Source organism: Gasterosteus aculeatus, chromosome 14, assembly GCF_964276395.1.
Source record: "Gasterosteus aculeatus chromosome 14, fGasAcu3.hap1.1, whole genome shotgun sequence".
NCBI lineage: Eukaryota > Metazoa > Chordata > Actinopteri > Perciformes > Gasterosteidae > Gasterosteus > Gasterosteus aculeatus.
The window spans coordinates 14,120,756-14,134,612 of record NC_135702.1 but is presented as its reverse complement, the minus strand read 5'-3'; the positions used below and the strand labels follow the sequence as shown (position 1 = coordinate 14,134,612).

The 13,857-nt window shown below is 44.3% G+C and overlaps 1 protein-coding gene across 18 annotated transcripts; it reads left to right on the top strand.

Annotated features, from left to right (window-relative positions):
- Positions 1 to 1,318: 1,318 nt before the first annotated feature.
- Positions 1,319 to 7,269, top strand: prkab1a (protein kinase, AMP-activated, beta 1 non-catalytic subunit, a). 18 transcript variants are annotated; one of them, XM_078088171.1, is made up of 8 exons: positions 1,319 to 1,440; positions 2,668 to 2,850; positions 2,944 to 3,113; positions 3,373 to 3,466; positions 3,670 to 3,784; positions 4,000 to 4,133; positions 4,429 to 4,497; positions 5,761 to 7,269. In XM_078088171.1, the coding sequence occupies exons 2-8, from the start codon at positions 2,701 to 2,703 to the stop codon at positions 5,836 to 5,838; spliced, it is 810 nt and encodes a 269-aa protein (XP_077944297.1). In that variant the 5' UTR covers positions 1,319 to 1,440; positions 2,668 to 2,700; the 3' UTR covers positions 5,839 to 7,269. The 18 variants fall into 18 exon arrangements, with proteins under 18 accessions (XP_077944297.1, XP_077944289.1, XP_077944304.1 ...); XM_078088163.1 differs by having other exon boundaries at positions 3,961 to 4,133; XM_078088178.1 differs by having other exon boundaries at positions 1,321 to 1,440; positions 2,956 to 3,113.
- The last annotated feature ends 6,588 nt before the right edge of the window (positions 7,270 to 13,857 follow it).

Sequence of the window (13,857 nt, the reverse complement as noted above, 5' to 3'; positions counted from 1 at the left end):
CATCTCTGCTGGACACATGTGTTCCTTCTCCCATTCTGCTGGACACATTTTTCTTTAATTAGCTCCTCATTTTATGCCAACTCCCCCCACCCCCATGTGTCTGCAGGATGTCGGATGGTGAAAGACAATTAGTGCAGTTGTGCCACAGTAGTGAGGGGACAAGATGAAAATATCCGGTTTCGACCTCTGCTACAGCGTTAACAAGACCCTGACTAAAGAAATACTGAAGGAGAAAGTGCTTAGTTTGTGACCCACACAAAAAGGAACAGGTTCTGCCTCCAATGTTCAGCACGTATTGCATGCCACCTCGAACACAGCCACAAGTTTAAAAATAACACATAAATAGGAGAATTGAAAAACAGGAGACATTTGGTGATTTTGCACAGGGCAATTTGTGACCACAGCAGCTGTGTGAAGTTCTGCACCGATTTAGGATCAGATTGTGCTGCTTGGTTTAAGGATTAGCAATGTGCTGCATCTTGTCATCTCTTAGGAGTAGGATGATTTAGGCAACACAGAGCTCAGGGGAAACAAAGTGGGGCTTTGAAGTTTCAAAGATAACTTATTAAAAGCTAATACTACAGCTAGACCATCGTTGTTAAAAGGTTACTTGAAGACCTCTTTGTTTGAACGGAGAGTGGGAGTCACTCACTGCAGGTGATTCATACCCAAACCATCTGGTGGTAAATGTCAAGAATGACACAAAGCTTTTCTTTTGGTAGCCTAGATTCAGTTGAGGGTACTGTCTCCATCTTGAATCAGTGGCATGACATTACAGTACAGATCCTAATATGAAAGAATCATTTCTCATTACTGTTGATATACGATGTAACATGCTATTTGTAGGTCTTGTAGTTATTTGTGCGTATTTACAGCCTATATATTCTGATGGCTTTGACCCAGAAATAATATAACTGGAGGGACAATTTTCCTCACTGTCCCCAATTTTTAGAAAGTGTGCACAGATAACCTATTTAAGATTAATTAACATTATTTTCAGGAGTTGTCTTTTATACATATCCCCTAAAATACAGGTTTTTACAGATATTTTGTGTAACCTACATTAGATGGTTACCCACTTTATGCATATATAGATCAGTCATTTCAGACTGTACATTTTTACTGTGCTCACGCTTCCATCTAGTGTTGAAAACATTGCATTACATCATATAGTAATTTTCATTAAAATATTAGAACAACCTACTCACACGTTATGCAAACATATGTATTATTTAAACAACAATGAGTGCATGTGAGCAGAATATTACGCATTATTGTGCGAGTATTCGGATTTTTCAAAGCGAGCGTACCCTGTTTTCTGCTCCAGTGCGCGTGTGCAAACCGGGGGGGCGGGTTTCTTTAGCACGACGCAATGTTGTGTTTTCTCCACTAAATAAATGGCTCGGATGCGCTAACGCGGACACCTACGACGCCTGTCAGGTGAACAGCAACACGCATGTTGAACCGCTGACGTTTGAACCGCTGTGTGACGTCAGCATGCACGGTTCGGGTCCTGAAGGACGTCACGCTGAGGCTAGCCGCTAACTACCGTTAGCTTCAGCACACCCTATGTAACGGTAACGTGACCTCTTATCGGTACTGTCGGACACACGTTACCGCCCGTCCAGTAAATACCGGCGGATCCAGCTGTTACTCCACAGACCTCAGTGATGGAGCGCGTGTCGTTGCGTGTCAGGTCTGCACACGGGCTAACGTGATGTTACCCTGGTGGCTAATTTGGGACTGAACGATAGAGAATTTGACGCGACGCGCTGCTTTAAGAAGTTAATGACGAGCTGCGCTCTATTCCATCCAATTCCTATCGTATCACTTTCGTATTTACAGATGGCTATGACTAGCTGGGACCTATTGGTTGGTCACCAACACGTTATCCAACACGTAAACTGTGGAACTAAAACACGGAATACAAATTTTGTTTTATCGACACATTAGTTCTCAAAGTAAAACAACTTAATCAACATTACCAAGCAATGCGACAATAACGGTGGTCGGAGAATACATTATTTTTAATAACCTTGTCTTATTGTTGTCACCTCATTACACAGAAGCACCAAAGTTAACTTACACCAAGTAGATCATTCTGAAAATAGGTAATCCATGGCTGTAAATGCAATACCGGCCATTTTATTTGTCGAAGTTATGTTCCCGTTGCAACCGGCAGTGCAGATCACTGCATTAAACAAGGGTGACCATGCGCCCTTTGAACAAAATGCTTCTGTTGAAATCTATTTAGTACACAAACAGTTTAGTACACAAACTGTTGGCTCCAGGCTCCAGGGTAGAGTGTCACACAACAACTAGCACATGTCCACTGCTGTTCAGTTCCCAGTAGCACAGTGTTTTATGAACATGCAGTGTGGTTCTAAATCTACGTTGTGCACCACATTGTGAGTCCGTCAAGTCCCGTCTGTAGTTCTGACCTGCTGCTTGTGATGTGCAGCACGTTTGAGTTAACTCACTCTGCTGAAGCAAGTAGTAAATCATTCTAGATGGCAGCGTTTGCGCCTACAGTGTAAAAAAAGCCTCTCTTATTTGAGTGATGAGGTCTTATGAAGCTACTTGTGTTGACAGCAACTGTCAGGGATTAATTACCTTTCTTCTCGGCTCAGTCTTCTTTGAGCTCCTTTTCTTGTTTTTCGCCCACAGTGACCTTGTGCCAGCCTAGAAGGAGAAACAGCCATGGGGAATACGAGCAGTGAGAGGGCTGCCATGGGCCACGGTGAGAAGGCTCAGAGGAGGGACAGCCGGGGTGCAAAGGAGGGAGGTGGGCCAAAAATCATCATGGACAGCCCCGAGGATGCAGATATTTTTCACAGCGAAGACATGAAGGTCAGTTTTGCTGCCTTCTCTGATACAGGTCACCTGTCTCTGTGACATGTCATGTCCATTTGGTCCCAAGTGAAATGATGGCGGTTACTTTAGGCTCCTTCACAGAAAGAGGAGTTCCTTGCCTGGCAGCACGATTTGGAAGTGGACGACAAAGGGCCAGCTCCAGACCGACAAACAGTCTTCCGCTGGACAGGTGATGGCAAGGAGGTCTATCTCTCTGGATCCTTCAACAACTGGGTCAACAAGATTCCTCTCATACGCAGGTGAATGCTTGTTTCACTCAAGGTCACTTTCACTCATTGTATTGTACCGGCAACCTGTTCAGTTATCCCCCAATCTCTGCGCAGGGGAATTCGATCCCAAAGCGCCCGCCGGAAAATATCGGTGTCTCATACGAATGAAACCGCTGAATGGATACACCCAACTTTTTACTCCATCTCAGTTCCTGGCTGTTATTTAATAGTTAATCTTTAACTGTGTTCAATCAATTTGTGTTCCAACTGTCTCCCCTTGGTGTCAAAGTCAGAACACCTTTGTGGCCATTGTTGATCTGCCAGAGGGGGAGCATCAGTACAAGTTCTACGTGGACGGACAGTGGACCCACGACCCGGCTGAGGTCAGTATTACACTATAACTCCTAAAGGGTTCATGAGGCACTTGGACCTGGTAACACCACTAGTATATAACTGCTCTTTGTAGACTATAATAACATATAAATAACAAGAATGCTCTTTATTATATGAATGATATTGCATCTGCCTGGTTTTGTATTTCTGCGCTTTAATCGTGGCGTTGATTGTCTCATGTTTCCTCACACAGCCGGTTGTGACCAGTCAGCTTGGGACGGTCAACAACATCATCCAGGTGAGGAAGACGGACTTCGAGGTGTTTGATGCTCTGATGGTGGACTCGCAGAAATGCTCTGACATGTCAGGTGAGTGCTGGACACCTGCCAAACCGTCAGAGAATTCAATTGTTTCTCTTGAAACTTGATTTTGGTCACGTTGCTCAAAGCGACTGTTCTGAAACCTCATGGAATTATGTACCATGGTCTTCAAGAGAAATAAAAAAAGTTAATGGCGGATATTGTTGGTCACGATTTTGAAACAGAATTGTGGAAATGCCCCCCCCCCCCCCCCCGCACATTAGACCTCTCCAGCTCTCCCCCTGGGCCGTATCATCAGGACGCATATGTTCCTAAACAGGAAGAGAAGATTAAGTCTCCACCCATCCTCCCACCTCACCTGCTCCAGGTTATCCTCAATAAAGACACTGGGATTTCTGTGAGTAGCTGTGATGCAGTTCAACAAGGCTTAATAATCACTATTATTTCTATTGTCCTAAAGTCACATCCTTGAGTTACAGTAACTTGAAATATAGTCTACTTTTTTCAGAAGTTAAGTTCAGGTCATAGACTTTTTTTTGTCAGGCATCAAACTACATATTTACTCTGTAGTAGATGAAGTAAATCCATAAAATATACAGGCAGTGTAACCAAAGATCTACACAAAAACATGAATATTGCACATGAAGAGAGTCAAGTCTCCTTTTTTTTTTCCTGTTTCTCCTCTTATCCAGTGTGACCCTGCACTGCTCCCAGAACCCAACCATGTCATGCTCAACCACCTCTACGCTCTTTCCATTAAGGTAAAAATCTATTTATCATACTGCGAAAATTAAAATACAAACTACAAATACAAAATGTGACGTCCATTTTCCCCGCACCACGGACTTCTGAAATGTGACAGAACCTCTCTGTGATGGCACTTGAGAAAGGGCCTGCTGTGTTGGCGTTGTGAGTACAATCTGTGAGCTCACTCAGCAGATCGTATCTGTGGAATCCCAACGATGATAACAAGGCCGCTGGAAATAATCGCCCTTTTTTTCCCACAATGTGAATGGAAACGCAAACTAAACGTACCAACCAACGGCAGTGTCTCTAACTAGTGAGTGTTTATTTTTTCCATACAAGAAGAACGGCACACTGGAAGAGGTGTAGCTTATTGCATTGACATGCCGAGGGCTTGAAGGCCTGCCTTCTCACAAAGCTCTTAAAGCCCAAAAGGAAACACTGTTCGCTGTTTTGGCACTTTTGCCGTAGATTGTGCCGGTAACTGCAAGCCTCACCTTGTTGAGATCCCCTGATCGCATACATAGCACATTTTAACACTGATCCCTTAAGAAGAAAGCAGAGAAAACTAAGCCATACTTTAAGTAGATAATTTTCTCTAAAACTGACCTGTTCACCTTTATCAGCTTCACACTAAGAGCCCTCCATTGGTCCAAGACTTTTTTCAAGAAGGACAGGATCACAGGTTCTCTGATACTACCATTCCTAAATGCACAGTGACAGTTTGTGTGAAGCAGAAACCAACCAACCAACCAGAGTTAACTTTCTTTTAAATAGGGCCTTTACAGCTTACGGTTCAGAAGCCCAATCTATGTTTGCGTTATATGTACGTGGATCTGGCATTGTACTCTGTCCTTTTACTAATTTTATGTGTACCTTGTGAGCACTTTGCTGTTGGTCGTGATAAGTGACTAATGAATAACCATGATTGTCATCTTCAACCACACTATATTATAATAATACATCTTTAGATTAGACCATCATTGCACAACACGACCATCATTGCACAACACGACATGGCCATTAAAGAATGTTAGGGCTTATGGTCAAATTGAATAGGATGGGAATCAGCCAGGCGATTCCCATCATGCCTTGGGTCAGAGCGCTAGACCTGCTGCACCTTGATCTTGCGGCGTTCGCTTCGGCTCCGCCTCTAATCTCTGTGCTTAGGCCACTCTACGCTGCACATGGTGATGACTCCTGAAATTGTTCCCACAAGCCTGCATGTGTAACATTGCCTCAAATAGCTTTTGAAGTTGTTTGTCTTTTTCCTGTCACAGGATGGAGTGATGGTGCTCAGTGCGACACATCGCTTCAAGAAGAAGTATGTCACCACGTTGCTTTACAAGCCCATCTGAGGGAGGACTTTTTAATCTGGTCAGAGTGTGTAAACGGCACACCGAGTGTACAAAATATTATCTCCACCCGTTCCTTCCATTACGTTGTGGGGGCAGGTGAATTTGGGGCCCTGGATGACAGCTCTAGATTAAGCTGAGGCTTACAATAACTCGGAGACTATATTTTGTACGTGCCCTGTATATCCAGTTGTTTTGCACATCTGTTCAGGGGGATGAATGGCGCTCAGTCGTTCCAGACAAAACCTGCCTTCACTAGTTCACGCTCAGTAATTAGTAGGAAAAGGCAGACTTAAGACGCGCATGCCACATCACAAATCTAAGACCGTATTTAGTCTCGTATCACGATATAAAATATATCAATATATAGCCTAGCCCTAATGGTAATGCTGGGAGAACGGAAAGCCCTGAGATGCTTAAGGGTGCTGCAGTGTGTTATGTAAACACAGCTGTGCCATCCAGAGTATGAATGTGGAGGTCAAAGGAGCGAAGGCACTGCAGTAGTTCTCCACTGTTTTCATTCACCTGTTTATGTTGAGGAACTGTTGACTTTTATTTACCCTTGACGATAAAGCACACATATCATTTGTGAGAATAGTCTGTGTTGTTGTTTAGTTGCAGGCCAGTCAAAGGTTTAGACAAAAGTAGCTTGTTGGTTAGGATTAAAACTTAAAAGTTTAGACTGAAAACATTTATTTCTATTTTTTTGAGGTATACATTTTGTTTAGAAAATACTTTAGCAGCTTTGCACTATGTCAACAAAATTGTAGAATATGCATACAGTGTATGTACACTTGCAGCACGAAGAATAACCTCTTGTGTACTGGTCTTCCCAATGAATCACATCATATTACTTCTTTTATACGATTGAAAGGCATTCGAGTCCCTGCGGACTGTTGCCAACTGAGTGGTCAAGGCATCATGGCTTTGCCATGGAACATCGCCGCTCTTTAATAGCAGCACCAGCTTCAGAAGCCAGGGGGGGAGAAAGACGTAAGAGCAAATTTAAATTGAATGAAGATGTTTTGACTGAAAATGGGGATGGTGAACAGTTCCATGAAGGGACCAGAATAAGATCATTTGACCTACTGTTATGTACGCATGTGAGATTTATTAATGTTTGTACAGTTGGGGTCCGTATGTATTTCATGAAGTCTGATGGACAGCAATGTGTTTGAAGTTATGAAGCTATTTAATTATCATTAATCAAATGAGACCACAACGTTCGTTGTTTCTGTTGCACAGACCAGTAGATGTTGACAATCTCCTCAGTAAGGATCTCATTTGTTTGTCTGCTTTTGACAAATTATTGATGCTAGACGTGCAAATATATCACAATATCAAACAGGTTTTGACCCTTTAAACCACAGTGGTGTGATATTTTGTTATCTGATTTTCACAGCTTTTTGTATTAAAGCTTAATTTTCAAATTCATATGTGGTTTGTTGTGTTTTTGACTATTCTGTGACCCTCTTGTAATTAACGTTGGTCCTGATACCCCCAAAAGTTCAGCTGAAAAGAGACAGGCTGATAACCAGCTCCAAACTACAAATACAGAAACAAACCAGTGCTTCCACAGTGGGGGGGATAAAAAGAGATGTGCATCGTCAATAATCAACCAAAGCGTCCTTGATAATAAGGACACCTGTATGAAGAGGATTTTATTTGAATTAAACCATTAACCAAAATAAGGCCTGCAGTAATTAGGTATTTGTTAAACTCTTGCAGAAATAACAGGAGGACACAAGTTAAACATTTGAATACAATTTACTTCCCAAGTGCTTTGATTCAAACAATTGCCTGCCTGTGAAGAGAAAATGTACAAAACACAAGAGATATTTATTACCACGTGGACTTAAAGCTGCATGGAATACTATGCTTAAAGGGATAGTTCACCCCTAAATAAAAACCAATACATACTTTACCAAGTACCAGTGTTGCTATTTATCCGTTTCTATGGTTTTGGTTTGAGTGTTATCGACTTATCGGTTAAGACTTCTGCTTTAGAATCATCCGTATCATTTTATGTGCTACATTGTTCGTTATCTAACAACATGCTTCAAAAAATACTGAAAGATCATTCAGTTTCAAAATGCTAAAACATCTATTGTTTTACCAATATTATCATAAATCCTAACTAAAAGTCAAAATAGAACAAAGCAATAACGGATGTGTTGGGAAAGCTGACCCTCGTTCCTCTGAAGCCTGTGGAGTCTCCTCATGTCACAGCCTCACATCACTGCTGCCCTTATCACAGTCTGGGATTTTCCATGTCTCTGCACATCTGGTCTCACAGTACCTCATAGTCGCATAGTTTGGACACAAGGGTGCTACACGTTGCTGCCCTTTCTTGGTGATTTATGGACCAGCAAGGTCAATTAGATATTTGCGGACTTCAACCATTATGGTGGTGCTGAAGGTATTCAGATACTGTACTAAGTAAAAATACTAATACCACGCTGTGAAAATCATTACAATTGCAAAGTCTTGCATTGCAAATGCTTTAAGTATAAATATGAAAGTGGAGCAGATTGCCAAAAAAAGCCCCGGCGTGAGGCCAGCTCCTACTCACGTGTAGTTCCCCTGGCTGTTGGAATGGTTGGTCCTTTATAGTGTGGCCAACCTTCATGAACCGCTTGTTGTCTCCAGAGGGGGCAGGGTGTTTCCCCTTTTGGTCACCTGACCTCTTGCTCGTCAGTGCCCCTTCCTTTGGTGCTGATCTCTTGAGGCGCTGTCCAGGGTGCTGCGCCCGTGGGTTGCCACAACTCCCCCAGCAGGAAGCCGGGACCCCGCCGGACCGCCCACATAAAAGTATCCCGCCTGGACAGTGCATCCGCGTTAGCATGTTCCCTCCTCGGCCGGTGCTCTACCGTGAATTTGTTGTCCTGGAGGGCCAGGAACTAGCGGGTGACCCTTGCATTTGAGTCCTTGGCCTGCGCCATCCATTTCAGGGGTGCGTGGTCTGTCACCAGGGTGAAGCTCCGCTCCAGGAGGTAGTAGCGAAGCTTGTCCAGTGCCCATTTTATGACAAGCGCCTCCTTCTCCACCGTGGAGTAAGCGCGTTCGTTTGGCAGATACTTTTGGCTGATATACATCACCAGGTGCTCCTCGCCGTCTCGTACCTGAGATAGGGCCGCCCCCAGTGCCACTTCCGAGGTGTCGGTATGGACTAGGAATGGGAGGGAGAAGACAGGCGTTACTAGCACTCAGATGCCCCGTTAGCCTCGGGGGTCCAGTTGACCTTTTTTGGCCCCCCCTTTCTCGTCAGGTCATGCAAGGAGGCTGCCATAGTTGCGTAGCGGGGAATGAACCTCTGGTAATACCCCACCAAACCTAGGAAAGATTTTACCTGGCACTTGGTATTGGGTCGTGGCCAGCAAAGAATGACCTGTACCTTGGCATCCTGGCATCGCACGTTGCCCGGTGCTATGCGGTATCCCAGGTAAGAAGCCTCTTCTAGGCCCAGACGGCACTGCATGTTACACCACGTGAATAACTGAACTGGTGGTAGACGCAGGATTTAATGCCTCAGATATACTGTGTAAAAGGGTTTGAACCACAGATATCAGGGGATTACCAAGCTAACTGTACTGCAACCTTTTAGGCAGTAATCGTTGACGCACAGAATGTCTTGGACCGGTTTCTGGTTCTACTAAATCAGGAGTTAAATCAAAGTTTAAGGGTTCAAAGACACTAGAGACTACCGTCTCAGGACCGACAGACTGTTCAGCGTCTTGAGTGAGTGGAATTTCAATCAATTCGGGACTGACACGAAGAGACTGGTAGTACGATAAGTTTCTTTCCACTGGTAGCTCGACAGACTCTTCTTCTTCGGGTTCAGACAGGTAGCTGTTCAGGTAAGTCAATTTCATCAAGTGCTACAGATTCGTCAGCTTCAGGTAAGTGGTCAGGAGTTACAGGTAACCTCTCTTCTTCAGGTAAAGGGCTCACTCACTGATCCTTCATTAACGGCCGGTTCACTCACAGATGTCATTGATGGAGGAAGATAGTCATTGGCAACCCTTAGGGATTAAGGTTTCTTGTAAAACTTCTCCAGTGATTTTAATTGGATTTGGGTCCAGACTAACAACTCTTCAGAGACATCCGAGTCAGGAGGGACCTAACACTGCTGCAGCACTCTTGGCCTCGAGACTGGACTGGCCTCAATGGACGGCTCTTCAACAGCAGGGAGAAAACCACATGGTAAGAAAATATCTCTGTGAAGAGTGCGTTTAGGACCGTCATGCTGCTCTGGCTTCACTGTATAGACTGGTAAGTCTCCAACTTGATCTACCACAACGTAGATGTCCTGCTCCCCCTTATCACTGAGCTTGTGTTTACCTCTCAATCGAACATTACTCACAAGCACTCTGTCTCCAGGCTCAAACCTTGAAGGAATAACTCTTTGATCAAAGCGGACCTCGTTCTTTTCAGATGCTTTGACTGCGTTCTTCGAGGCAATATCGTAGCTTTCTTTCAACCGGGACTTCAGATTTTGGACATATTGTGAATGAGGTTGGCGTTTTTCCCCACTCAACGGTAACCCAAAAGCCAGGTTGACCGGAAGAATGTCCAAATATCAGCTTGTATGGTGTATATCCTGTGGTCTCATTCCTTGTACAATTGTAAGCAAAGTCTTTCCATTTCATTTTCTGTTTTGCTTCCAGAGTCCCCAACATGTTGAGCAGAGTGCGGTTGAATCTTTCTACCGGATTCCCTCGAGGATGGTATGGTGTCGTCCGACACTTCTTGGTTCCAGCCACTTCACATAATTCCTTGATCAGTTTGGACTCAAAGTCCCGCCCTTGGTCTGTATGTAGTCGTTCTCGTATCCCATAATAGACTATAAAATTGTCCCACAGACATTTGGCCACTGTCCTAGCCTTCTGATTTGGGGTGGAGAAAGCTAAGGCGAATTTAGTAAAGTGGTCTGTTAACACAAGGATGTCTTTAGTGTTGCTGGTGTCTGGTTCAAGACTGAGAAAGTCCATGCAGATGAGTTCAAGTGGCCTAGAAGTTTGAATACTGATGAGAGGAGCGGCTCTCTCAGGAAGAGTCTTGCGACGAATACACCGTCCACAAGTCTTTATCTTCTCTGCAATTGTGCTTGCATCCGTATGCAGAATATAAGGGCGCTTTGGATCAGCAAAGCCCAGGACTGGTGCACTGGTTTCTCAATCAAGGAAGTGAAAGCAAGTTGACAGTGAGACTCCACCGAGAACGGAAGGGTTGCTTTGGATCGAACTGATGCACCTTTAAGTCAAGGGGTTTTAAGTTCTTTCTTGTGGAAGAATATCCACGGGTCAGGTCGTTGACCGTCTTTGCAATGGCTGAATACCTCTTAATGAAACGGCGGTAATAGCCGGCAAATCCAAGGAAGGATTTTAAGGTCTTGAGATTAGTGGGAACTGGCCAGGATTTTAGTGCAGATACCTTCTCTGGGTCAGTCTCAACACCATTCTCAGAAACAATGTGTCCTAGATACTTGACTGATGTCTGAAAGAATTTACACTTTTGAGGCGATAGTTTCAATCCATACTCTTGTAGTCGACTCAGCACTTACTGAGCAGAGTTACAACTCCAAGATGGCCGCTGCAGCTTTGTTGATTGGTCACTTGGAGAGTTTGTAGTACAGCTCGGTAACTGGATGCATTTGGTTGGAAGGAAGAATTGTCGCTTTTTTTGCCGAATTGCTGAAACTGGTCATAGAGCGTTTCAAGAGTGTTCATGCCAATCAGGATTGAGGTGGAAAATTCTGGTCTGAAATCCGGAACAATGAGTGCAAGAGTTGGAACAGTGATGATGCTTCCCACAAAGTCTTTAGGAAAAGTCACTATAGTTTCAATGCAGCCAAGATATGGAACATTTTGGCCTGCTGCGCCTTCAACATGGAGTAGCTCATTCAAGGGTTGAACTGGCTGATCGGAGAGACATTTATTGTAGAAGGAAACCGGAATGGTCGTAACCTGGGACCCTGTATCCAGAAGACAGGAACCTTGGTGACCGGCGACTCTGACATCCGCGGTACATCTGGATCCTATAAGTCCTTTTGGTACTCTCCGTGATGTAGACCGCAACTCAGAACAGTTGACAGGAAGCTCACTCTTAGCGGGACAAATTTGATCCTGCTTAGCCCCTGGGTGTCCCACACCAGGAACTGGAGCTAGTTTAAATGCTTCTTTGCAGATGGATCCTGTCTCTGCCACTTCTGCTGCCTGTCTTGATACTGCTTTCGCTTGGCTATAACCAGTTCTGGGTTCGGATCAGAATCACACTGAGGCTTAATGTGGCCGTCCTCCCCACAGCGAAAGCAAAACCCAGGTTTTGGATTGGAGGAAGCTGGTCTGGCGTTTCTCCCCAGTTTCAGCTGATGGCTGATATCGGTTGATCTGACCGGTGTTGCGAGCAGCAAGCTGTCGTTGAATAGCTGTCATCTGGTGTGAAAGTTCCTTGATGAAATTTGTTATTGCCGTGCACAGATTTGGTTTTTCATCCGGCCTCTTTACAAAGTGAGCATGAGTGGTTACCTTTTGTTTAGTTCCTCCAAGATGCGGTTTCATTCTTTGCTCCTTTGCTGCTTCTCTATCCTCCTCTGTTCGCAGGAGTAATACAAATTCAGCAAAAGAAGGCGGACTTGATTTCCTTTGCTTAAGTTGGAGTTCTGAAATCAGTCCATTGTCCCAACACCCTCTGCAGAATTGAGCCAATAAACGTTTATCCATGTCTCTCTCAGATACTCCTCTCCTCACAGCATGTTGCAGTGCCACCTGGAGTCTCCGCAGATACTCAGACGGCTTCTCTCCATGATTTTGGTAGGTATCCATGAACTTGGCGTACAGTTCTTCACCATCCTGGACAGTGCCATACGCCGACTCCAGCTGCTGCAGATACACATCAGGTAGCGCATCATGGCCTAGATGTTTCACCATGTCACAGGCAGGGGGCAGCAGGCTGTCAGGAATTATTCTGGAGCGTTGAAGATCAGAAATGGCTGGATCACGCAGAACTAATTCAACGCCAGACCGCCAGGTGTCGTAATCCATTTCATGGGTTGAGAATGGTCTCAGCCGGTGAGTGGCATGCGTGGATGTATCACTGCTTCGGACCACATGCTCCACGACATAGCGCTGCACCTCAGGAGGATTAAGGTCACCTGGTGCAATCAATCGTTCCCCAGCGCTGTTCATACTGACACTGTTGGTACAGATGGCTCTGAAGGTTCTTTTGGTTGGTCAGCCATCTTTTGTTCAATTTTAGGGACATTGACAGCAATAGGATGAAGTTGACCTATAGCTTGTTGTATCTGTGACATAATTTCACCAAGAACCATCGAATAATCCTTTCCAGACATTTTAGAAATTTCTTTCAGGTCAGCTAAATAGGTATCAGTCTTTGAACCACCCAACTTTGAAGTGTAAACTTGAGATACATTTCTAATACGAAATTCGTTAGTTGTATCAGAAATAAATGTATACGGCATATGTGGAGACAATTTTTACCACTGACGCTCCTGACTCAAATTCAACAAGCATATAATGAAATTCAGAATCACTAGCATCAATAATCTCATCACGCTTAATGTCGCCGTATTGATCAAGAAAATCTATGACTTCCGGACAACTCTTTTCAACCGACCCATCCACTAAAATGGCATTAGGAATTTTTATCCAGAGTTTTCTAAAAACGTCCATTGGTAAACTGGACTGGTGAGTCTAAATGAATTGTTTCTGTTGTTATCAAAATGTTAATTACTGTACATACCAGCTCCTGGCTAGCTCGCTAAGATGTAACAGGTCTTCGGGATGGTTAACTGATATTAATATGTCCTTAATATGGGATTGAAGCACTAGTCTATGGAGGAGTGTGCGGGGGGGGCAGGCTGTGGACACAGTAGGAAGTAGGAAGTGGCTGTTCAGTGGATGCTACACGGATGGTAGGCTCCCAGCAATTGTAATCCAGCTCGCCATCATTCGTCTCCAAAGAGAGAGGAAAACCTGGCCTGTAGTGCAACAACAGGACCAG